General features: G+C 34.5%; 1 protein-coding gene across 1 annotated transcript; it reads right to left on the minus strand.

Moving 5' to 3' along the window:
* Nucleotides 1-2,269: 2,269 nt before the first annotated feature.
* Nucleotides 2,270-27,894, minus strand: LOC132558930 (globin D, coelomic-like). Its single transcript, XM_060223549.1, has 4 exons — nt 27,140-27,894; nt 8,342-8,579; nt 6,794-6,936; nt 2,270-5,759 (listed from the first exon to the last, which is right to left on the minus strand). Exons 1-4 carry the CDS (start codon nt 27,283-27,285, stop codon nt 5,738-5,740), a joined length of 549 nt encoding a protein of 182 aa, XP_060079532.1. The 5' UTR covers nt 27,286-27,894; the 3' UTR covers nt 2,270-5,737.
* Nucleotides 27,895-27,905: the final 11 nt, after the last annotated feature.

Genomic DNA, 27,905 nt, shown 5'->3' on the forward strand with positions numbered 1-27,905 from the left:
TGTAAATCTGAAATACTTCACCATAGATGTTGGCTCAAATGTAACTCGCTCAACAAACATTTATTGTGCAAAATCCGTACTGATATATGAGGCCTGACTGATAAGTTGTGAGGCATATATTGAAGGGTTTGACTTTTGGCGGACATATTGCATTATTTTTCAACATAATCCCTTTAAGTATCTTTACAATTTTGCCAGTCTAATGGGGCGAGATCAAGTGAAAAAGGCGGATGTTCAATGAGTTTTCCGCGGCGATTGAGTGTAATATTTTCTCTTAACTGCATAAGAAGTGATGCACAATATGTGACATTGATTGTTTGTCCATTTTGCAGATAAACTATTGTCAGCATACCATCAGCATCCCAGAAAACCGAGGTCATAACCTTTCCAGCTGATGGAAGAGTCTTTGCCTTCTTTGGCGGGGGTGAACAGTGTGCTTCCTTTGTATAAGCTATTGTGATCAACTGTTAAAAACCTTGGTACCCAACGGTCTGCAAGATCTTCTGTAAGAATGGAATGTACTCTTGTTGTTGTAAAATCCCAACTGTACTGGGTATATATCTCTCTGTAAGTCACCTGTCATCCATAACAATATCATGGACTTTATTGCCCATTTTTGGGGTAGCAACAGTGACAGGCCTTCCAAGACGAGCATCATCCCCAAGGCTCTGTCTGACAAGCTTAAATTCCACCACCAACCTTTTCACTGTAGCATATAAAGCATTATTCTCTAGCGTTGTTACTATATCAGTATGGATATCCTTAGGTGCTAGACCCTTATCCAAAAATTGAATCACTGCTCACCGAGTGATTTTGACCATTTTGCAAAAGTCACTTGCCTTGTTTAATTTAGAGTGCTAACTTTTCGGCATAAACAGACCAAATGACACCGGTCTTCGCGTACACAGCCATAAATAGTCAGGGAATAGTAGAGCTGTAAAATAACATTCCTGCTTAACTTCTTCAATGCAAGACTCACGTCTTATCAATCTGCCCTCGTCTATAATAATTTCATTTACTTGTAGTAGACGTACACAAAGCAGACACCAACATTTCTCTTACATAATATAAAATAAGATGTATTAAATAACGTTGACGTTCTTTTGTGAGTCGATAAAATCATGTCTGATCAAGGAAAAATAAATCTGATCTGTTGAGGCTCAAATGTTGATTGCCATATCATCGAACACATGTTATGGTGTCTTGTTCCACGATTTTTTCCTATGTAACTTGTGTTCTTTTATGTCTTCCATCTTTCTCATCAATGCTTCAGGTAAATGTGTTTTTACGGTTTTCGTAATATTTGATGTAGAAGGATTGGTGTAAGCTTTTGCCATGCTTTTCTGTCCTCTTTAATTAATTGTTTTAGAAGATGTAATGCGTTAGAAATATAACATTGTTTATACAGTGGATACGAAATGTTATTTACTGTGGTGAAATTTACCGATCATGTCCTCTTTTAAAAATATGGGTTCATTATTAGCTTATCGATAACGAGATTGTAGCTGAATTTGAAGTCTTAGGCTTTCCGTAGACAGTTTAAAAAATCGCAATCACTTTATTTATTTATTTAAAAAAGGAAAGCGCGTGCATATGAAATGTACTTACAAATGAAAATTTGATGTATTTTTTGCATATACACTTGTCACACTATTGTTTATTACTTCTCTTTGCCGGTTGATTCAACTGATAGACAAATGAAATGAATGTTAATGTAACTGTTGCCGGCTTCATCAGTTGTTCTGTGTTTTGATTGAAGGCCAAGCATTTATTGAATTGAGCTATCTGATATTGATGGCAAACGTTACAGAAACAAAAACATACCAACATGTCAACATAATCATAATCTAAACTCAAATTCAATAAAACGAGAAATAACAGCAAAAAAAAGAAAGATTTATACGGAGATTCAGGAAAAAGTACAAGGAAAATAAGACCACGTGTCCCGGAAGAGTAAGCGTCTTCAGCTTCATTGACGATACGCGCCATGTAAATCTTGGTAAACCAAGATTGAGCGATATATGACCATACAGTGGTTTTGTTTGGTGTGTTTCCATTCCGACCACCAACGTCAGTATGATACAGACTGACACATTAGATACAAATGTTCTCACTTTCTCCTGTGATAACGCTGTTACCGTATTATCTCTACAGAAATGATGATTCTGTACTGGTCTAGTTATCAAAGAATAATGTTATGCATTCATTGTATGTATACTGCAAGAACTTCTGAATTGACAGAATAAATTATTCACAGATAATAGACAAATTACGTTGAAGCAAGATATTTAATGATTCCTATTGACAGTATTGATATCTAATCTCAAAATATATTTCATGAACACGAAATAAGATAATACATTGAATATGTCGAAAGCTAATCTACATGGCATACAGTGATTTCAACGTGAACGACAAAGAATATATTGGCTTAATCTTTATTAAAATATAAATGCGATGAAAATAGGGTAAAATATGAACAAAATACAGATTTACACAAAGACTCCTGAAAATGCACAGAAAGAATAAGAAACTGAATCACTGGCGAAGGAATGAAAAAAGCGAATAAAACCATTTCATTTTAGTAGAACTACGTACATTTTATTGTAAACACAGAAAATTATCGCAGGCTTCCTACATAGTCAATATGTAGATAATTTATATCATTTCATTGTTTAATAAAGCTTTTTCAACACTTTTTCACAAACTATGCAAATATCATGTACCATATAAGTATTCACATATATATAAATGTATCAGGGTCATGAGATGAAAACGAGACATGAGTGAGAAAGGCATAGTGAACGGTCTACCATATTGTGTATGTAGTGTACAATGGTCATTAATTACCTTTTCATAACTGATTCAGTTAAGAGATGTTTTTAGTGATTTAAATTAAATCCCAAACATTTCTTTCTTAATGATTAGTACACCTGGAAAAATAACAGGATTTCATATTAACAATGACTTTAATTACAAAATTGAATGATAACTTCGAATTTACTGTATCTGATACCTAATTACTGAGGAGAAATGGTTACCGAAAAATAAAAAAGAGCGCCATGACCTATCTTGTCTTTTTAAAGTATCCAAACTGTACCAAAATACGGATCCAGTGATCGTAATGTATTAAACCTACATGATATATATATATATATATATATATATAGGACATAACTACTACCAACATTTGGTCACACCACTGGGAAAGTCAATTAGTAAAGACATGAATTCACATTGTAGTAACTGTGGTAGCTATTGTATAAATGTCAGACAATAAATACAGCCCTCGATCTACGTGTCTACAGCGAGCCAAGTAAGGTATGGATGTTCCGCCTTCAATTGCAATCCTGAGTATAAAACGTACAGTTATAACAGCGTTGTCTCCCTTCCTTTGTAAGAAATCGCTGCATTATGAATGTATTCATTGGTTTTTGAAACAAGAATGCCGACGAACACACAATTAAATACATTATCAAAAGATTTGTACATCTTTAATAGGATGCTTATAAAATACTCTCTGCATGTTTACCTTTAACCCGTTAGATAGATTTCCAGCAGTTTCGTCCCCGGCATCGCTAACGAGGTCTTGATAGAGGAAATAAGTAAATGTGGAAATAATGATAATAATGATTTGGCAAGTAATGTATGTGGACTAGGCACAACATCTAGGGAGACAGGTGATAAACTCTGCTGGGAAACTAAATAGTCATCCAGGTATATTGTGACCTGCACGATACATTTCAATTCATTCGGCTAGTGGCACGGTTTCATATGAGAAATGCATTGAAAATTGATATTGTAAAATTGTGTTTAGTAACATATGTTTTGATCGGTTTATCTTTAAAAGACCAGGAGATGTAGGGGGATGTGAAATGTAATTTTAATCAGACAGAAACGGCGATACTGTAAAGAAATGCAAATCGTACATTTTAAAAACCCCAATATATGTAAATTTCACTATAAAGACTAATAGAAATTATAATATATATATCGATATTGTTAAAAATTAACTTATCAGAAATACTTAAGACAATAATGTGTGTTGGTATTTATATAAAGCTGTTGATATTCACTTTGTAAGAATACCTCCATTGACGTTCATTGCTGAAATGAAATGAAAATATTTCAGGCATGAGAGGTTGGTATTTACTATTAACACGTGCCCGTCCTATTCACAGCTAGCCCTCGAATATATCTGCATCTTACCTGTGATATAACGTCACGAAAAGTGCGCAGCACGTGCAAAATCCTGTAAACGCACCTGTCAATTTAAGTATGTAGATTGGTCACGGGTTTTTTTTTAGAAAAGGCCTTCTGAACTGCAGTTTGAATTTTAAGTAGCACCCACTTTAATTTTCATTTGTTTCGATATCCTCTCAAAGTTTTTTCTTAATAGATACTACTTATCTAAAAGATGTTTTAATCTTATCTTTGCATAATTACAGACTGGAATTTTCTGAATCTCGTAAATTTTCAAAATGATACGTTAATTGGGACTTCAATAGTTTGGCTCATATTCTAGTACCCTTTATTTCGTCACTGATGATAAGCTGTATGGAATAGTTACGTGAAATCTTTAGAGTATTAAGTTGTTAATATATGTATAAAGGTATCATAAATAATAAAATTCAAATATTAAGATATCTTGAAAAGAGGTAATTTTTAAATCGATAGATTATATTTACTGAGTATAGTAATACACAAACGTACATATACTAACGTGTATTAATCAGTCCATTGACCCAACGGATTTCTTAGAACTTACTTTGTTGACAATTACTGAACTATCGAAAAAAAAAGGAAATTCTATAAAGAAAAAGGTGACCCTAAACCATTTATTTTATAAGTAAAGTGTAATAACCTTATTTTTAAAACTTAATATAATTTTCCAATTTTTAAAATTTATTTCTTCGTTGAAGACCATTTTCATGAAAGACTCCCGTAAAAAACATATTCCCGTCACAAATGATTCTGACTCGATCTATATCTAAGTTTGGAATAAACGAACGTGACTCGTTAGGTTAACTGAAGGATATAAACATATCAAAAGGATATCGAGGGATTTTGTATTCAAACTGTAAATACATGGCCCATACTTACCTCTGTCCCTATCTAAAACAGTTACATTGTATTTCATTGTAATTACATTATCAATACAAATAACATTTACGCTAAAACAGAGGCAAACTTGAAGCTAAGTACAAATTAACTTGTTAAATATATAGGTGATAACGTTTGTAAAACAGTTGAAAGCTGGGTAAGTGTCAAGGCACAACGATATTGCAAGATAAACATTCAGATCAAGGCCAGCCAAACATGACAAAGTTGCGACATGAAAAGAATCTCCATAGTAATACCACGAGAGTTCCTTATAAATAGTCAGGTGTAGTACCATAAATAGTTCATCACGATCGAAAAAATATAGCAATATATTCTCTGTAGCTCTCCATACATGTATATTCACCAAAACGACAGGAAATGTAATGTCTTTCTGGATTATTTCTCCCAGATAAGTTTTTATTATCTGGCAACAATACAAGGATATTTATTCTGATATCCAAGTCGTGCACGGCATTAAAATGTGCAAAACGAGCAAAACAGCAAAGGCCGCAATGTCAGTCCTGGTCCTTCAACATGGGCTATCATACCCAAACACACCAAAGCCTCGAACACAAAGTGGCTTCAGCCAATATGCCATGGCCTCATATTCGGATATTGTTTTACTTCTCTAGGATCAGACCTCAGAGGTTTTGTTCCTGAAAAATATATTAGGATATTTAAGTTAAAGAAGACTTAAAGTAGACCTTTACACTTAAACGGTGGTCTGAATTAATTTAACTATCCTATTTCTCATTCCACAAGAAATAAAAAGCTACAGCATCATTTCATATCGTTTGTACTTCATTTTCATTATGATCCTTACCAACGAAGGGACAAACAAGTCTGGACCAGATCTGGCCCAATACCTCTCGCCTAACTGGCTAGGTCCTTGCTCCCGAGAAAGTCACGGAAACTACCAAAAAACTGCAAAGGTGCTTTTAGTTTTTAAGGCTGGCAATTGACTGATATAGCACAGGTAAAAAAGACTATTTCATAGTGTAAGTAAAGGTGACAATGACTAATTATGTATATCTTATTTCTAAGGTTAGTTTAGATCCTAAATACAAAAAAAACCTACTCTAATAAACATGATTGCTTTGAAGTACATAGAATGATATCGTCGCTGATGATGATGGAAAGAACTAGAGGAACATCACAAGGTAGCATTTAAATCTAAGTCCTTACATCTGGGCATTAACGGATCGTCGTTTGCATAAGTAACGATTCCGTATTCAAATAACCTTGTCGTCCAAGTCAAGACCGCACTCCCTAGCAGTAACGGAAATCATTCTATCAAGTTTATACGTATTGGCATTCCCTATCGTAAAGTATATAAAATATCATTACCGATCATGTCAAAACCCTGTATCTAGGCATTAACAGACGCCATACCATCAGGTACAATAAATCAACTGCTGAGAATATAATAATACAAAAACCTTACATACAGACATTTCTCAATAGAAACGGAAAGGCAACACAATACATTACCATATACAGCTGTCACATGATACCATAATATCAAAACATATCTTGGACATACGTTTCTTCTAACAGTCAATAGAAATACATATTACCCAGCCTTAATGATGCCTTGTTATATAACCGAAGAGAAACTTGTATTCATATATGCATGCGATATAGACAATATATAGGTTTATGATCTTAAACTCGGACTTATTGTAATCACATTCCGAATTTGCTGGCCTTCATTCCCCTTCTCATCTGGTTGATGGTGTAGTAGAATAATTTCTTCCAGGCAGCGGCTACCTCGCGCGTGTATCGCTCCTGCAACATGTCACGTAGTCCGTAGTCCAAGGACGGCCACAGGTGCTGAAGAAATCAGAGCAACCAGACATAACAATCAGAATAGAGGCCAACGCTATCAAACGTTTCTTTGTGGAAGCATTGCTGTACTTCTTATGGTGACAAACAACACAAAAACATGCTCAATGTATACGTATATGAATCAAACACAACAAGGTGCGTTTTATTATTATTGTCAATTTGTATAAGTATAAGCGTTGCCTGCGGAAATCGGTATTTAAAGAGTTCTGACCAACTAAACCAGCAGTCTCATATTAGCCAAGGGAATATGCATGTTGTTTCTGCAGTAAATTTTTTGTGACAATTCAGACAACTGCGTCTTATTGTTTTGATATACTTTGGTCACGCAATCGCTTCAGCGTGTATGCGAAATCCTTGCAAAATCAATACGGATACCAGATACCTAGAGGGCGCTAATATGTCTGACTCTTAAGGAACCCTCCTATTGGTGTCCCCAGTTATCATGTTGTTCTTGATAAACGCACACAACTCTTCAGAATTCAATCTTTGTATTTTTACTAAGAAAAACAATGAGTGTGGTTCAAACCATTTACTGATAATAAACATGCACAACTCTTCAGAAATCAATCATCATCTTTATCAGGAGAGACAATGTGCGTAGTTAACCCATTTACTGATACTCATTTAATATGTAAGCAATACTTTACGATTAAGCATTATGCCATGGATATTAGGTTCGTCAGAAGTCTAATGTGCTAGGTATTGAGACTGACGATTTCGATACTGAAATCGAAACTTCTATGAATTAGTTAATAATTGTTTGTTCATATAGCCAAAATCTGTACCCATAAATATATACATGACCTACTATTTACACATACACATTATACAATATTCTTTGAACGTCTACACTGCAAAAAAAATAAGAATTTTGATAAAAACACTCAAAGTAATGTCAGTAATTAATTAGTGGTTTTTATTCTTTATTTTGACAAACAGACAAACGGAGATAAATATAGCTAAAAATATTGGCCATCTTTATGTTTACACGACTCCGATCACCAAATGCAATTATTGTTCAGTTCGACCTGTGAATTATAAGTTGAAAAAATGAAAATTCTATCGAATTAAGTCAGTTTCCATATGTAGTAATTATAAGACATGCAGACGCAAGGAATTAACGGTTACTTTGCTTGGAGAAAAAGGAGCAGTCCTTCTGTATTTCACTGAAGATATTGCTTTGTCACTTAAGAAAAATATACTCTGTAGAATACCAATAACAGGAATACCCTTGTTCAATACGTACAGCAAAATAAAATAAAGAGGAGAAATAGCATGGTTGTTTGAACTCTATTCCTGTTGTAATGTCCCAATTGAAATAATACGGTATATTAAACAAAAGGTACTTTTATATACATGAACGGTCCAGTCACATTTCACGTATACTTACGTACAACATTTTGCCTTTGACCTTTCGTCGAACGTGTGTAGAACCGATTGCTGTGATTACTGTGTTCATAAAATCGCTCTCCTCCATGTTTTCTATGGCGCCACCTAGTGTGTGCATGACGTTGTGTCCGTGTTTCCTCAGCATCTCCCCATCCAACTCAAGCTCCAGCTCATTATTCTCATTTACACGCACGATTTTAGGGAAGAGGCGCTTCAATTTTGGTTCGGTCTCAAAAAATCTGATAAAGTGAATAGTCATGTTAGAACAAAGATTATCACAATCCATTATCTTGGTATCATCACATGGTGCAGTGTCGTCATAAAATAGGGGAAAGTGCCTACTGTCTTTCCATCATATCACAGGGAAACTGGTCAAAAGCTGACATCACCTCAGAGAAAAATGGTCTATTACCCCCAGCAGTAACCAAGTGGGAAAGAGGTACGATGCCTCAGCAATAAACACACAGAATGGACTTTTTGTCTCTACCATAAACGAAGACGAAGGGACCCCACGAACACTCATAAACACACGAAGGTAGTCTACTGTCCCAGTCATAAACACCACAAAAGTAGACCTACCTACGTCATCAACAAACTGGAAGATGGTTTGCAGTCGCTTACACAAATATAAAGGAAAGTGCTCAGCCATTTTGTCATAAAGACCAGGAAGGGGGGGCTACTCACTCTGTCATCAACAATCAGGAAGGAGGTCTACTCACACTGCTACAAACACACAAGGAGGTGTGTCTACGTTCTCTGACACAATACATCATCATTAACAGTTATTTCTTTCACAGAAACTACAACCATTACTTAGTTAATCGTAATGGAACACAAACTCTTTATATTAAATGGTGTTGCAAATCGTAGAATGTTAAATGGGTTCCAAAGCGTAAATTACCAAAAGCCTTTAGATTTGTTACCACGCAGTACGGAATCAATTCATTGTTGTTAAACATCACCTAGTATTATAATTAAGCTCCCACAGATGCTTCAGCACTGCGGTGAAATATTATCTACAGAACATTTAAGCACGGCATATGGTTTATATTTTATGAAATGGATTAGGCAAAAACAATTATTTGTAATGAAAACATATCTATTAGTAAAACACTTAAAACGTGCATACAATGAGTTTATTTACATATTCTCATACTTTACTTCTGATTAAGAAAGCATTACGATGTTTCGAACAATACTGCGTCTGAAGTTATAGATAATGAACAAGACAAGCACAGACCCGTTTCTGTTAACTGGTACCAATGTTTTATTAAGCATGAACGAACTTATAACAAAGGACAGCCTAAATAAAGTATAATGACATCTCATTGTGTGCGGTTTGTCTTTATAGCACGTCATTTATAACAGAGCTGCACTTATCGCCTATACCAAGAGATCTGTGTACAAGATGTTACAATAGTGAAGCTGCCAGAAATCTTTACATTACTGCATAGTGAGGGTGTTCGGGAAATAGCAAGAGACAAACTAGGTGATTTGGGTCGATGACAGTAAAACTCATGTGTTACAGATAGCACTTCACAGGTATTAAAAATCGAACGCTTTTAGGAAAATTACACTACAGACTGATTATTGCGTCTTTCAGTGACAATACTTCCTTTTCAAAGTAGAAACGTTAGTTATTATTTTATTCGTTAGCCCCCGTTCATTCTACAAATGTGGTTTACATTGTCTAGGAATGATCAATTACTTTACGAATTCATTAATACGTGTATAAGATTATGTACTTTCTGACAGATGCTAATGCTATGGTCTTAAAACCGCAGTTTGCCAAATTAGTGTTTATGACTCATTACGAGAATGTGATAAATTGGGGACGGTCACCTTATTTTTCTAAGAAGTCCTAAAAAGAGTTTTAATTAAAATGGGTACTTCTGGCAACATATCAATTCAGGGAAATGTGCAATCTCGACATATAAAGACAAAGATACGGAATGACATCCTTGGACATTTCTAATGCCAATGCATGTTTGCGATTACGGTATCCAAGTGCATCAACTTGGTGAAGTAGTCAATGTGTCGGGAGAATATAATGCTTTCATAATCCCTTTCCCACTCTCTCATTTTTAAAGCACCTATGCCAACAGCTGCGGCATCAGTATCTTTCGAATAAACCTACGGTCACTGGATATAAATAAAACGTAATTCAGTTTTAAGCCCAACATCTGCATTGACAGTGAAACAAGAAGCGTTCCAAATCATGTATATGTCAATATTGAATAGTGCTTGGTCTATTAATTAAGAACAGTTCTACAACAACATTTTGGAAAACACGTGTGCCGATTTTAACATCCCTATATTTGTATCAGTTTAATACCTCGATATACGTGAATATTGTACATCATCTGTTTGGTTTGTTAACACAAACATAGCCACGTGAACCAATACTCCGTCCAGAATAGTTTTTTTCTTGATATGTGGGACTTCAGCCAATCTTGTCTCCAAATTAAAGCAAAATTTTCATGCTCTTGCCAATTTTCGCATAAGTGTTACTCTACACAAGTATATTGGGAAGTTTGCAAACGAACTGATTCAGTAAGCCAGATGGGTCACTACCAGATCTCCGTTTACTTCAACATATCATAAAAGATAAGCCGTGTCAGGGATCCTTGGATCACAGCCTTCTGACCTTTGTAACTAATATATACACTACTTATGATTATATTTTTTTTCATTTGAGCGTTCCTTTAGCATAAATCATAAATTACATGACAACGAATTTAAGATGCTTTTTATTACATGATTGATTCTCCACGCAAGTATGGCAGAAAATGATTCGCTCTCTATCTACGGTCTCCATTGTTACGTACCAATGTCATTTGTGAATGTATGACGTCATTTCTTTATCGAATGCGACGTCACGCTAAGCAATATTAAATATGTGTAATACTAAAAACAGTTCACGGGTATATTCACTGAATAACAAGGCAACCATCTGATATTTATCATTTGAAAACACGGATACAGTAATTAATCATTAATATCCTGTACTGTTAACCCGTTTTTCATTGATAGCAGGGTTGTATTGTGAACATCTAACTAGCCTATGTTTAGTATTAATCCGACATGTTTTCTTACCAAACGATCTCCTTTGCCCTATGGTCATTAGGGACAGTACGACAACATGAAAACCATATACTATAATTTGAAATATTTTGCCATTAATTGCTGTATTGGTAAACGACCTCAGATTGTCCGGCAACAAACACTACTAGATATCTTCATAACCTTGCCCCATATTTTCATAAGTCTTACTTGTTCCGTATCAATAGCACTGTTTTGAAAATGTGTTAGTAATTTCTGACACTGCGATTCAAAGGTTTAATTACCAAAGCAGCAGCCAACTAGACAGTAATTTCGCTTCAATGTCAAATATTATATATGTGTACATTTCAAAACTTTACCAATGAAACCCTCGGTTTGAACGAGGCCTCCTTACTGCTGACAATAAAGAAGTGTAACGTTGTGCCTTGATGAGCCTTTACTACACTTTGTTATTTCTAAGTGCTACAACAACTGCCATAAAACTCACCGGTATAATTAATTATAAAAACCTTTGAAAATATATCTATCTCATGAAACTATAACGGGTTTCTCAATACAAACATTGCTGGCATAACAAGCGTACACATAACCTCGATCAACAATAATTTATTAAGAAGTAAACATTTCTTCAAAGTACACACCAGTCATGCCTATGATTTTTGACCTACAACATAATTATATAGCCCTGTTGATGAAATAAACAAAGTATGTTTCCAATTGATGTCAGGCTATTTCGAGAAAATTATGTTGGGTAAGATGCGTCCTTCTTGAAGGTCAATAAGTTTAAACAGATTTTTGAAACTAATGTGTTCCTCATGTGCCACTTCAGCATATTCGTGTTGTAGAAATTCAACTGTTACTGAATACGTATATTTCGTCTGTGTTACCTTGATGTTTCAGTCAAAAGTCGACACAAATTACTTTGAGATAAGGATGTTCTTGGGTATTGAGTAAATGGTTCGTTAATTTCATAATGGGACTGACATTGGTTTGCCTTCCTACGTACTTAATTTCTGTAAAAGAAGATTATCTTGACACGGAAAAAAAACTTCTTGGAACATTTAATACATTCACTGTAAGATAACAGCTGTATATTCGATACTATAGTGTTTCTTTTTCAAGGACAATGCATTTTTATGTATATTTTGTAAACATTTGTTGACTTACATAACTACTAACAGATAGATAAATGTAAAAGACGTTTTTTCATCAATTTCATGAACTCATATATGCCAATGAGCTAATTAAAACTTTTAAATATTACGGTAACAGAAAGGCAAACATAATCTTGTGTCAACTAAGAAACTCTGCAAGTAATCTAAATTTTGACTTATTAAATTCCCACCTTAAAGACAACCCTGCCTGTACTTGTGGCCACCCAGTTGAAGATCCTACACACTTCTTTTTCCATTGTCCCCTCTTTACTATCCAATGACAACTCCTCCTTAATTCTCTTTCTACTCTTTGTGATTCTATACCTCTTACCACTGATACATTTCTTAAAGGATCTCATACACTTGATGCAAATATAAATAAATCTATTCTTGATTTGGTTCAGAGATTCATAACTGATACCGGTCGCCTGTTTTAGCCTAAGTATTCTTATATATACATTTTTTTTCTATTTTTAATTTGAATTTGTTATCTTAAGTTTGGTCCGCCTGTCATCTTGTACGGACTCGGCTCAGGATTGTGGGTATATGGACCGTTTGAACCTGCAGCCCGTGCCGTGATCAATTGACAAACTTTGACTCCATCTTGTTATATATAATGATGTTACCTATCTAATCTTACTATTCTTTAACACTATAATTTAAATGATGGTAATGCTTGCCTAACATTTCTGTCAGATAATTATTCAACTGAATCTATATTCTAAATTCTATTCCTGGAATGCTATCATTATTATTTAATATCTTAAATTTTGATTGATGTGTCTGTGTACTTGTTGAAGTTGTATGGAGAGGGCGTTCATAGGCTCTGCCTGTTGCCCAATTCCATTTGTCATCAACAACAAGACAATAAAATATTCTGAAATGAAAATGAGCTAACTGGGTCAATACGTCATACAATGTATCAATTATTTGCTAAACATATGTATATGAGTTCATGGGTGTCACGGTGCCAGTATGAGTTATTAGGTCCAACATACGAAAACTGGACAACCTATACTAAAGAAATGACCGGTGAATATAAATCAATCTTTAAATACACAACATACTTACGACGTGTAAAATAATCCATAATTCAAATCCAAAACCAATGGAATCCATTTTTTAAATGACAATATCACTATATCTTATAAACACACGTCAATGTGATAAATAGTCAAGCAAATCAGCAATGAAATATGCGTGTACATCAACGCGTAATTTTTTATTATGTGCAAATATGTATAAAACAAGAATGTCATACAGTTGATATATGTCCTTTAGTAAACTCTCTTACATGATAGACACATAACTCAATCTAATCTCATCGCCAAGCCGTGTCTGTGGGTCGATCTGCTCGGACGAATCACTCGGAGCATTTACCCTTAGGTTTTGTGTATCCCCTTGGAATAAAACGTGTTGCATAACAAATGTTTTCCCAAGATATTATTATGATGACTATGAAGTAAAGACAATGTGGCTTCAACGTGGGATTCGGAATATACTTTGTCGATATGTAAAAGAGTGATAAGTATAAATCAGATTCAAGCTACGATTACAAAGCATGTCACCATCAACACATATATCAACACCAGAGTGTCAATACGTCAATATTTGTCAGGTATCAATAACAACACCTGTCGTGATACAAGAGTGTAATCCGAGGCTAAGAAAGTGGGTCGGTCACCAGTGATATATATAACGTCCACGTTTTAATGCTTTCGTTGTCAATGCCGCGATTCTCAGTTTGGTACAGGACCTTTCTTCAGTGCAATTTTTTTCCAAGTTGATCGAGTTTGAGTTTGAATAACTGTTTGGTACCCTTATTTATTCATTTTCATTTGTTTTGCGATGATTTATCACACAAAGTGATTGTAACCGAATATTTCGCATTTATTACATTTTAGCAGCGAGATATAGGGATATCTAAAACTGATAAAAGTGATATTTTCACTAGTGAAAAAACAAATATCACTTTTTTGATAGTCAGCAGACGATGTAAGCCAGTAACTCTAACTATGTTATCAGTGGTCAAACCCATCCCCGTTCTGAGAGGGATAAGCGTGAACCAAGGCATTTTAAAAGAATCCGTGTCACTGATAGTGACAGCGACTAGGATGCCGCCATACTTTTTCATGTGCGGATGAATTCGTCAAACATTGTTTTTATTTTTGCAGTTAACGTTTAAACCATTTTATTGTATATAAGTGACATCAATAAATTGCAAAATCCATGTCCAAACACAAATAAACATTCATTATGATTTATTTATGAGTCTGTATATTTTTACTGATTTTTCATAAAATGGACTTTTTTTGCCGCGCACAACATCGTTGTATAATGAGTGAATAGTGTCTGGAAAAAGCATGGTCAACTTACCCATTTTATAGTTATCGTAAGTTTGCCATTGTTTTGGTTTATTTTTGCGATGAAAATGTAATAAACAGAATATTTAATAGTGTCTTCAGTAATGACAAATATATTTCACTTCGCACTCGTGAAAGATACCAAAATATAAGTCACACTAATGAAATATATTTGTTATTACTGAAGACACTATTAAATATCCTAGATTCAATATGTAGTGCTGGGTTTACATGGCAATGACTTCAGGCGGTTACAATTGTATATTTTTTCTTTACGTATAGTTACTATAGAAATAAGCACACACATTATTTTATATAACTCATTACTCTAAGACAGATTTATAATGCTATCTTGGCTCCGTGTACGATGAACTGGCAGAGACTTAGGAAACTGAGACCTAGCTGTGCCTACCCTAGTGAGAACAGTGTTAACAAAAATTATTTCCTAGATTCCAATACATACAAAAAGGAGTTACGTTGAGTTACACATATATACTTCCTTACATTTATCATCATACATCTGAGATATTTTCTTTCAAAGATACGACTCAAACGGGTCTTTTCATCTTTAACTAAATCAGCTGAAAGGTTCATGAGATATTTTCCACTCAAGGATTTAATTTCAAATGTGAACAATATGACCACTGACCTTTCGTCATGACCTATGCCCACCCAAATCTTATCCTCTATAGAATTTGGGAGTGTGATTTTATGGTGTAAATATCAAATGAATATGTACGTTAACTAAGAAGGGACAGGATTTAAAACAGAATACCGATATGTTAATATAAGTCGTAATTGATAAGCGAAGGACAAAATATGAACAATGAAATTACGTGCAGCTCACGTAACATTCCAGGAGCACCTTAGCTTGTAAATAATTTCCTAAAACATCAGTTTTACTAATTCATTCCCTTGTTACAACTTTCATACTGAACTCATCCCTTTCAAGGACTAGCCCAAGCTCTAATGAAAACCTTTCTGCTAGGCTAACCCAGACTTTTAGGACAGCCCGCCAATGGGCTAATCTAGGTAATTATGACAACCCTTTTACTGAACTAGGTCAGACTCCGATGACCAACTCTCTACTGGACTTACCCATTCTTTTATAACAATCTCTCTGATGGACCTAGGCTCTGATAATCACTCAACTTAACTAACTTAGGCTTATATGAAACTCCTTTTTTATTATATCTGGCCCCACTTGTATAAAACATCTCAACTTGAGATTTCCTCAAGCCCAGATTTTCCTCAGCTAATATCTCCTTGAAAATATCTTGTTTGAAAATTCCTCAAGGAATTTCAGGACATCCTAGCAAATGACTACCTCCTGTTCCTTGAGAAAATTTTATACAAGCCGTTTTTTGAGGAGATATCAGCTGAGGAAAATCTCGACTTGAGGAAATCTCAAGTTGAGATGTTTTATACAAGTGGGGCCAGGCTCGCAAACGTATCACAATCTATCTCTCTGTAAACCTCCACTGTATCAACTTAGGGAAATGGTAGGACATTCTTCACGATAGGGAAAGACTATTTGGATTCCGCTTTAATTCAGCACGCCTTCTACTTTTTTTGGCAAGTTCCACCAATTACGTGTAGGGCCATTTGCTATGTAGTGTTGATATTCTGGCAATATGATACAGCGAAGGGAAAACTTTAATTAAGTTACATGTATTTAAATTAACCTTATATTATCAATAAGATACATTATACGCGAGAAAATGTACATGCCAAACTATTTTCATCCTACACCGGTTGATATGTGCCGCGGTAGTTTAGTTTTTGCATCTGACGCTTGTTCTCCCTTTCGTCATTTCACTTTGTCTCCAGGAATAGTCTTACAAAGGCAGAATCTATTAAAGTTTGCTATTGTATCTTTGAAAGGTAAAGCACGACAAATCAAAGCGATGGTATATACTTACAAGAAAAATAGGAAATCCGACCTTTTTCAATCGCTGTTCAGATTCGTATTTATTTACTTGTGAGTGAATCTATTTCCGAATCACATTTTTGACTAAAACATTTCCGTTCATCCACAATTACACATATGAATCACCTTTCTCTAAAGCATACGGGATTAAATCATTTTATGGTTCTTGATTTTTTCATAATTGAGCAATGACGCAAAGCATAGAATTACAACGTTTGTGATTTTGGCGTCTTAATCCTTTGAAATACTAAAATATAGACATGTACACTACTTTTACAGGAAAGTTAGAACGAAAATAGCGCCAATCTGCCATCATTTTCGTTTTGATTTAAAATGAAGATGTATTAAGACAAGGGAGGATAAGATATAAGTTAGTGTTATGTGACCTCCGGTATAAACATATCTGAACGACTGATTTAGAGTGAATGTTCTGTTGACGGCTGTTTACATGTGTCAGTCTATAGGCTTTTATAGAACACTGTCAGTGAATTGTTCACTTCTACCAGCTCAAGGGCAGATAAACAAGTTGAAAGGTCACACATACTGGCATATACACGTACAATTACACAGATATCTGTTAATGTATATGTTAGAGGAAACAAAACCCGACACATGTAAGTATAAACTTCCTTTATACTCCGATATTACATTTCATCAAAGGATGTCTGTTTTACATGCGCGTCAAGTGCGTATCAACACACTGGTGCCTTCCAAGCCAAACCCTGACTTTTAACCAGACCAGCATCGTGGCGTCATTGCAGACCTAAAACTATCCCGCTCAAAAAAGAAATTATTTGACCAGAGGTCATGGTCATTAGATGTTATGGTATCACTATAAGATCAGCATTACATGTATTATAGTTTAATCTGAAGTTATCTTACAATCTGTATGTCTGTGACGTTTTCATTGTTAATTATCAGTTACGTCATGTGACTGTGATGATATGTAGAATAAATAGCTACACAACAGGTGTTAAAATGAGTGTAAAATGTAACGTTTTAAAAAAAAGCAAACAAGAGTAATAGAAATAACTTATATTACAATCGAGTTTATGTACCCTTTTCTATCACAATAACACTATTCCGACAATGAATCGACCAGTTCTATACCCATTGTGCAGTATGTCTCTCTAACGTGGATTTTTCACCTCGAAATTAACATGACCCTTTTGATATCTTCACTTTCAATGTCATCACATCTGCTTTTCCATACCACTTTTTTAAGTTGTTGGTTTGTAGATACTAACAAGCATGTGTCTGCTTTATCTTTGTCATCAGCCAGCACTTCGTGAGTAAACAGTTACGGTAGTGTGGTTAGGGGAGTTGACAGGAAATGAATTTGTTCAATTTCATAAATCATCTATACGTAAGGTTTATGTGATAATGCACGTCTTACTCTGTTTATCGTTATCTTCAGAGATTATAACAGGAATATGGTTAATGTCGAACTCTCGACAACACTGGCAACGCCTCCTGGTTTTAAGTTAAATTAGTAACGATCTCCATCTTGACAACAATCCTCTACATAATAATGCTTTCTTCCTCTTTAACTGTAACCACATAGCAACAGAAGTTAACTTTGGACGTTCGGTAACAGAATTAATACATAACTGGTAACTATCAGAAATAGTATAATGTAGTGTATTATCTGGCAGCAAAGGTATTACAACGGGATGTATAAATTGAAGATAATGCAGACTAATCAAGATTTAGACATTTTGATATTTATAACGTAATAACAAACAGAAGTTACTACAAAGAACCGATAACATTCCTCGTCATACATTAGACGCTTCAGTCATGGTAGTTTAACGGTCGTCACACTGATCTTCAGAAATATTATATATCTTTGTGCGATATGAAGCTGGACGTATAAGATGCTCCTTAGTTTGCCTGTTGGCTCCACTGATGAATACATTTGAGAACGTGACATTACTTACTTGGATTGACAAAGATTTACATTGGGGTGCCATCGATGAAGCAGAAGATGCTTACTCTTCCGGAACACTTGGTCTTATTCTCCTTGTACTTTTTCTGTGTAAATCTCTTATTTATTCATATTTTGCCATAGTTTTATAGAATTGAAGTTTTTATCGTGGTTATGTTGATATGTCATTATTTCCTTGTTGTTTTGTTTATCAACGGCAATGTGATATCATTTTCCTAGTTCGGAATTCTATACTCTTTTTGATAACTTTGTTTCTAAAGACTATTTACATTTAGGCTACTTATATTCAGACAAGGGTTTTATTTGACATTTATTTGTGGTTTGTTACTGACACTGAGAATGCGTGTACTAGTCCCGTCACAATTACTGTTTAAATCAACCTTAGGTCTGCTTAAGTAGATCTAATGTACACGGTTATGTAATCGATAGATCTTAAATGGGATAGCAGCCATTTCACAGTAAAGGTAACATGGAAACTTAAAGAGTTATAGGACACAGGACTAGAACACAGTAGAGTGTATGGTAGTAGTATAATAATGGCAGATGCTGGATGGTGTATAGGGCGTTTACACCGGTACGTAATATTATTTTTATTTTATTTATTTTTTGTATTTGAAATACTATTAACAAGATAAGTGACACATTTTCATTAATTACAATACACATATATTAATAAGGGTACAAAAAAACATTGAATATCACAACAATACTTAATGATAGAAATCGGAAATACTAGTCTTCACTTAATACGGAAGTAGTGATCCATGGACTCGAGAAATGGACAAGTGAAATGATGGGAATGTACCGGATAAATACATGGTATAACACAGATGATTGGTAAAGCATGACCTAAATAAATAGTAAATCATGAACTAGATAAATGGTATATCATGGTATATCAATATATAGATAAATGGTGTAGCATGATGCAGATAAATGGTATATCAATATATAGATAAATGGTATATCATGGTATATCATTATATAGATAAATGGTGTAGCATGATGCAGATAGATGGTATATCAATATATAGATAAATGGTATATCATGGTATATCATTATATAGATAAATGGTGTAGCATGATGCAGATAGATCGTATATCAATATATAGATAAATGGTATATCATGGTATATCATTATACAGATAAATGGTGTAGCATGATGCAGATAGATGGTATATCAATATATAGATAAATGGTATATCATGGTATATCATTATATAGATAAATGGTGTAGCATGATGCAGATAGATGGTATATCAATATATAGATAAATGGTATATCATGGTATATCAATATATAGATAAATGGTATTTCATTATTTAGATAAATGTTATATCATTATATAGATAAATGGTATAACAATATATAGATAAATGGTATATCATGGTATATCATTATATAAATAAATGGTATATCGTTATAAAGATAAATGGTATATCATGGTATATCATTATATAGATAAATGGTGTAGCATGATGCAGATAGATGGTATATCATTATATAGATAAATGGTATATCATGGTATATCATTATATAGATAATTGTTATATCATTATATAGATAATGGTATATTATTATTTAGATAAATGTTATATCATTATATAGATAAATGGTATAACAATATATAGATAAATGGTATAACATTATATAGATAAATGGTATAACATTATATAGATAAAAGTTATATCGTTATATAGATAAATGGTTTATCATTATATAGATAAATGGTATATCATTATATAGATAAAGTTATATCGTTATATAAATAAATGGTTTATCATTATATAGAAAAATGGTATATCATTGTATAGATATATGGTTTATCATTATATAGATAAATGATATATCATTATACAGATAAATGGTATATCATTATATAGATAAATGGTATAATATTATATAGATAAATGGTGAAGCATTATATAGATAAATGGTGTAGCTTGAAACAGATAAATAGTATTAAATCATACAAAAATTGTATAGCATGGACCAAATGAATATAATAAGACTAGATGGTAAGCATAGCTTGAACTCCATGAAAAGTACGCAATCCACTTGATTTCATAGGTAAATGTAAACCTTTCTCTGGTAGATTTTTTCTTTCTCCCTCAATCGATCAGAGATGAAACATAAAAATACCATCGAACCGGGAAGGGTTAATACAACTTCGACCAGGGAAGGTGGAACACAACTTCGACCCAGGGAAGGTGGAACACAACTTCGACCAGGGAAGGTGGAACACAACTTCGACCAGGACAGGTGGAACACAACTTCGACCAGGGGAGAGGGAACATACCATTGACCTGGAGAGAGGGAACACAACTTCAATCTTGGGAGGAGTAACCCAACTTCGACCTGGGGAGAGGGAACACAACTTTGACCAGGGGAGAGGGAACACAACTTTGACCAGGGGAGAACGAACACAACTACAATCTTGGGAGAGGAACACAGTCTGGGGAGGGTAACATAGCTTCGACAAGGGGAGAGCGAACACAACTTCAACCAGGGGAGAGGGAACACATTTTCGGTCTTGGGAGGGGTAACATATCTTCGACCTGGGGAGGGGAACACAACTAAGATTCTAAAATAAAGTCCACATGTTGCAATCTTTTGCTCTTTTTTTTCTTCGAGAGGGAAATAAAATGAAAATGAAATGAAATGTAATGTAATTAAATAGGATTAAATTGTCGTTATTGAGAATTGAAAACGGACACAGTATGATAAATATCAGGAATTAATATCTACTCAATGTAATCTGATCTGATTAAAGAATGAAGTTGTTTCGAGGATAACACTGAAGACATGAATACAAAGGCATGTTACTAATACCCAGACAAGTACGTAATTCACAACATGGAAGAGTGCGTCAGGATAATCGAACATGTCTCTAAGGAGAAGGTTCCCGGTGGCTTGTAACCATGAACATCTGTGTACGGTCAAGATGACTTTTATAACTAAGCATGGTTAATGTTATATACTGACATACCGACAAATCGCTGAAAAAGCCACACATTCATACAGCAATCACTCGCATACAAATATACATAATACAAAGACACATCCATACAGAGTAACGACAAGACGGCTATACCAACAATGACACCCACAGACATACATAACACAAACACACAGACATACATAATACAATCACACAGACATACATACCACAAACACACAGACATACATAATACAAACACACAGACATACATACCACAAACACACAGACATACATAATACAAACACACAGACATACATAATACAAACACACAGACATACATAATACAAACACACAGACATTCATAATACAAACACACAGACAGACATAATACAAACACACAGACATACATAACACAAACACACAGACATACATAATACAAACACACAGACATACATAATACAAACACACAGACATACATAATACAAACACACAGACATTCATAATACAAACACACAGACATACATAATACAAACACACAGACATACATAACACAAACACACAGACATACATAATACAAACACACAGACATACATAATACAAACACACAGACATACAAAATACAAACACACAGACATACATAACACAAACATACAGACATACAAAATACAAACACACAGACATACAAAATACAAACACACGAACATACATAATACAAACACAAAGAGTATGACAAGACAGTTATACAAACAATGACATACACCGACATAAATAACACAAACACAAAGACATACAGAGTATGACAAGACGGCTATACAAACAATGACACACACTTTCATACACAACACTGACATACAGTCATACAGAAGACTGATAGGCCGTCATTCTGAACACAATCACACAGACAGACAGAATACTTACACTCAAGCACACAGAATACCTACAGACAGGCATACAGGACGCTGACAAGTCATTCATTCAGACAGAACAATGACACAGCCGTGTACAGTGCTCACACACAGCCAAACAGAATACAAGCAATCACACAATGATACATGTAAACTCAATACTAAAACACAACCTAACAATGTGTAATACTGACTCTCTTGTGACATTAACTTTTCCCTGTTATCTGAAACAAATGTTTTTATTGAATCCAAAGCCATAAAACTGACGCTGATTGGTTTGGTGTTAAAGTATCCCTACTTTATGCATTTCTCATTCTTATAATTCACTGATTGTTTGCCACAGCACATTGCAATGAAGTATGCAATATTTAGTGAAATTAATGTACTCTAGTGAATTGTCCAGTGTTGGTATTTTTTAGTTTTTTCCGGATTTTTGTCGTTTTATATCATCTAATATGATTTATGTTTTAGACATCTAAACATATTCAGCGGCACCTATAGGGAGAGTTATGTTGTGTATGGCAAACTACTCTGAGGGATTTAATATCAATGGAACTAACAAGCCACATTTAGATTTGTAGAGTCAGATGGGAGACGATCCCTGAAAAATATCACTGGCTTCTGAATATAGGAACCGAGATGTTCATGTCACTGTCAAATATACATTGATTTTGGCAATATTAATTTATTTAGGATTAATTTGGTTCACATGCCACTAAACATTGGCCATTATCTGTCTAGGAGTCCATCCTCGCGGATCTTCTGTCACGTGACAATATTGGACAAATCTCCATCTCAATTCTTTATTCACATCTAACTATCACTGAGCTTTGATATGTTAATACAGCTTAATTAATGAAGCCTTCAGTCATCGCCCGTGCTCTATGCTTATGTCCAAGTCCTGGTCCCACACTACATTGTTGGTTAGAACCTGACAATGCACCCCCAACACGCCGACCAACAATGTCTCTGCCACCTTGATAGATCACCCGCTATTCTAATGCACAGAAAAATGTATTAGATCGGATATGAGAAGGGAATTATGTAATCTGTTCCGCATTTGAACAAATATGTCCACGTTATCCGTTCGGTACCGGACACTAAAAGATTGAAGAATACGGATATGATTATTTGTGTGCTGTCAATTCCATGTGCAAATGTACCTATCTTTATAGATGAATGAATGTTCAGTTATATCTACAGTGGCAGCGCAATTTGCATAATATTGATGCTGGGAATAATATATATATATTCAGGGCTGATATTTTTCAAAGTTACTCAAAATGACAAGATGCTACTGACTTCCATAATTTCAATTAATTTTCATTTCACTGTTAAATCCTTCTATTGACAAGGCCTGACATTAACAAGAGCTGAATAACAGATATCGCTCAGATTAGTTCTTTTCCTTACGTGTCGTAATTAGCTGACAACTGATGGCCTATACAGTATTAAAAGGCGCTTTGGACGGAACAAATACACCATCATCTATTTTCCTTGCGTATGTAAAATTCACCTTGCTACCGCTTCAAGTACAAATAACCTGCATTGACAAATCCAATACAAAATTCCCCACACTGATAAACCCGATACAAAATTGCCTCATACAGACATATCAGATACGTAAACTTTGAAATGGCGAAGGAAGCCGAGAACTGGGAGTGAATATATAACAAATCAGGTATGTGTGAAGCGAAGTTGTTTTCAATCGCGCTTTATCAATACCTGTTTTGTTGGTTTGATGGTTAGTCGGTTAAATGATTATTGTTTAAGTATATGAAGAAATATTTAGCTAAGTGTCGTCCTACCAACCGACGTCGGTTTCAACGTGTTAAAACAAATGCTGACTATATTTATAATTGACATAGATCGTTATTAACAGCAGCTGGAAGAATCGTATGTTTCCAAAGGTGCTGATACCTTTGTTTCACAGTTATACATAATGCGCCAACAGCGAATATCACCTTTCAATCAGCGATGACAAAACGACATTCCCAAACCTGTTGAGAATTCTAAATATTCCTACTATATCTGATGCCGACATTCATCATTGCGTGGCCATTGTTTACACATGTGTGGTGTATTGTATTGCAAAGCTTTTCACATTAGCTTATGACTACAGACAGTGTCTACACGTGAAACGAGATTCCATTTACAACTTTGTCGAAAATCGAGAAACCTTGTTATAAAGTCATCAGCTGATCTACAGCGGTGCCAAAAATTAGGGGGTGGAGTTGTGCTAAATAACTGTGTGGGAAGTCAAGCTTCTCTTAATTACAACATCACCAACACATTTTTCGTACAGAATGTTTTTTTCAGTTTGAACTCAGTTACAATCACTAGAAGAGGAAATCGTCCTAGTGGTCGGATGTGCATTTAGAGATATCTTGTATGACGCCTACCACTTCACCGTATATTTTCTATTTTATTAACCATCACTACGGTTGGTGTCTTAAATTACGGATCGTGTATCAGTTTAATTGATATACATCAGAAATGCTACTGCTGGATAAAATTATATACAAGTTGTAACATTGCAACGTTAAAACTTCCAGACAATTAACGTTTGTGCCATAACCAAATCTAAACAGATTTAAAAAAGAAAAATACTAATTGATGAAGAATCTGATACTTTCAGAGGAACCACGACACGAATATTTTTAGTATATAACTTGGGGAAAACCTATTAAGATTTATCCCATATATCTGTGACTTGTCAGTGGTTTTTCTTTGTGTTTATCCCCAATCCAATTAATTCTAAGCAATATTTATTCAATAGATAAAACATATTAAGACATGCATGCAATGTATTTGGAATGAAAAGAAACAATATTAAGTGTTCATTAATTCCTTCACAAACGCCGTGTATATCATACTACACACGTGACAAATAGTATTATGTTAGGAAACATAGAGTAAGACAACCCGCCTGACAGTGTCAGTAAGGATACTTAATGAAATAGGATTAAATAGCATGTCACGTTACTGGAAATTTGTGTTTTTAAGTCTTTTTACCTGATTATTGAAAATATGAAAGTATATAAATCATTTATTCGTCAGATGAATAAGTAAAATCAATCTGCTGAATTTGACGAAAAAGAAACCACTAGATGTTTTTTCTGTTGTTTAGATGATCCTACAATCTGTAATTCACAACAAATATAAAAAATTGTAATAATCTGGTAAATACCACGTAAATTTCTTGTAACAGTACCAAAATATTCCATGCCTTTCTTGAGTATAAACTTTTCTGATACGTTTTTAAACATCCATACTGAGACCGGAGTTGAATTTTTTATCAAATCAGTGTTGAATTTTTTAGTTGAAATTTGAAGTAAAAGGTATCCATTTTAAAGCATTTATCAATATCAGCTTTGAAATGCGACATCAACAGACACTGACTTTTTTGTTTGCTACCAAGTACATTATCTTTGGAGTAGTTAAAAAGTTATATGGACTCCAAGAAAAATGTCATATACATATGTATATACCAAGTGTAAAAAAGCGATCAGTCACATCTACTGATCAGTTTTGGATATAACTTCCCAAAATAACATTCGAGTCTGATTCTACAATCTTACCTATCCATCCCCATATCTAGTCCGCAATATCTAGTAGATTGTATTTTACCTACCTTACAAAGTATATAACCTCCACAAGCCTTGTATTTTACCTACCTTACAAAATATAATACCTCCATAAGCCTTGTATTTTACCTACCTTACACAGTATATAACCTCCACAAGCCTTGTATTTTACCTACCTTACAAAGTATAATACCTCCATAAGCCTTGTATTTTACCTACCTAACAAAGTATAATACCTCCATAAGCCTTGTATTTTACCTACCTTACAAAGTATTATACCTCCAAAAGCCTTGTATTTTACCTACCTTACAAAGTTTGTTACCTTCATAAGCCTTGTATTTTACTACTTAACAAAGAATATTACCTCCAAAAACCTTGTATTTTACCTACCTTACACAGTATATAACCTCCACAAGCCTTGTATTTTACCTACCTTACAAAGTTTGTTACCTTCATAAGCCTTGTATTTTACCTACCTTACAATGTTGGTTACCTTCATAAGCCTTGTATTTTACCTACCTTACACAGTATATAACCTCCACAAGCCTTGTATTTTACCTACCTCACAAAGTATATTACCTCCAAAAACCTTGTATTTTTCTACTTAAAAAAGAATATTACCCCCAAAAGCCTTGTGTTTTACCTATCTTACAAAGAATATTACCTCCGGAAGCCTTGTATTTTACCTACCTTACAAAGTATATTACCTGCAAAAGCCTTGTATTTTACCTACCTTACAAAGTATAATACCTCCATAAGCCTTGTATTTTACCTACTTTACAAAGTATGTTACCTCTATAAGCCTTGTATTTTACCTACCTTACAAAGTATAATACCTACATAAGCCTTGTATTTTACCTACTTTACAAACATTATGTTGCCTCACACTGTTTCTGACATTTCTTACCTAACAAAGACGATCACGCCGAGATCATGCAGGTCATCCTTGATGAACTCGAGTGTGGATTTGAGAATTGTTTTTTCTGCCGGTGTGAGGTATGCGCTGAGTCGGTTCCGGTTCCGCCCCATACAATGGCCAGGTACGTTGCCCATGTCGTCCAGGTTTTACAGGTTCAAAGCCTACACTCGACAAGTATCTATATCATCTAGGCACTGACTGGATTAGGCTAACCTACCGCAGCCATAAAATATTCACTTTTGTTTTGCATGTGAAGCTTTCTACAGCAAGCATGCACACTTGTTTACATTCTCATGTAAGTTGTTATTGTCGTTCAATATCTCGTGCGACATAAAACCATGTAGTTAAACATGCGCATCTGAGTTGAGGCATTTAATAATTGCTTCACGAAATGAAAAACTGTGACTACTGGGACGCTATTGGTCAGATTCATCGCCACTTCCGCCTACAAGGCTACAGCACGTGCAGTTCACCAATATGCATATGAATCCGATACATGTTAATGATATGTATGCTTGCATCAATGTTTCAAGCTGTCGTCCTTCATACACTGGGGGTGAAATCACATTCAAAATTCCATATTTTCTTACATTAAACATGCAAGTCTGTGTGAAGTTTGAAAAAAGTTCAAAGTTGCCTAATAATGAACGACGCATATCGATTTATCACTTTCACTTTAACCGCAATGGTGTGTCTGTCAATCGAATGACCGTCCGTACGCTTAAGCGACATATTACAACATAATGCCTACCCG

The sequence above is a fragment of the Ylistrum balloti genome, unplaced genomic scaffold (genome assembly GCF_031769215.1).
Source record: "Ylistrum balloti isolate Yb309-2 unplaced genomic scaffold, AGI_CSIRO_Ybal_v1 Utg370840, whole genome shotgun sequence".
NCBI classification, from domain to species: Eukaryota; Metazoa; Mollusca; class Bivalvia; order Pectinida; family Pectinidae; genus Ylistrum; species Ylistrum balloti.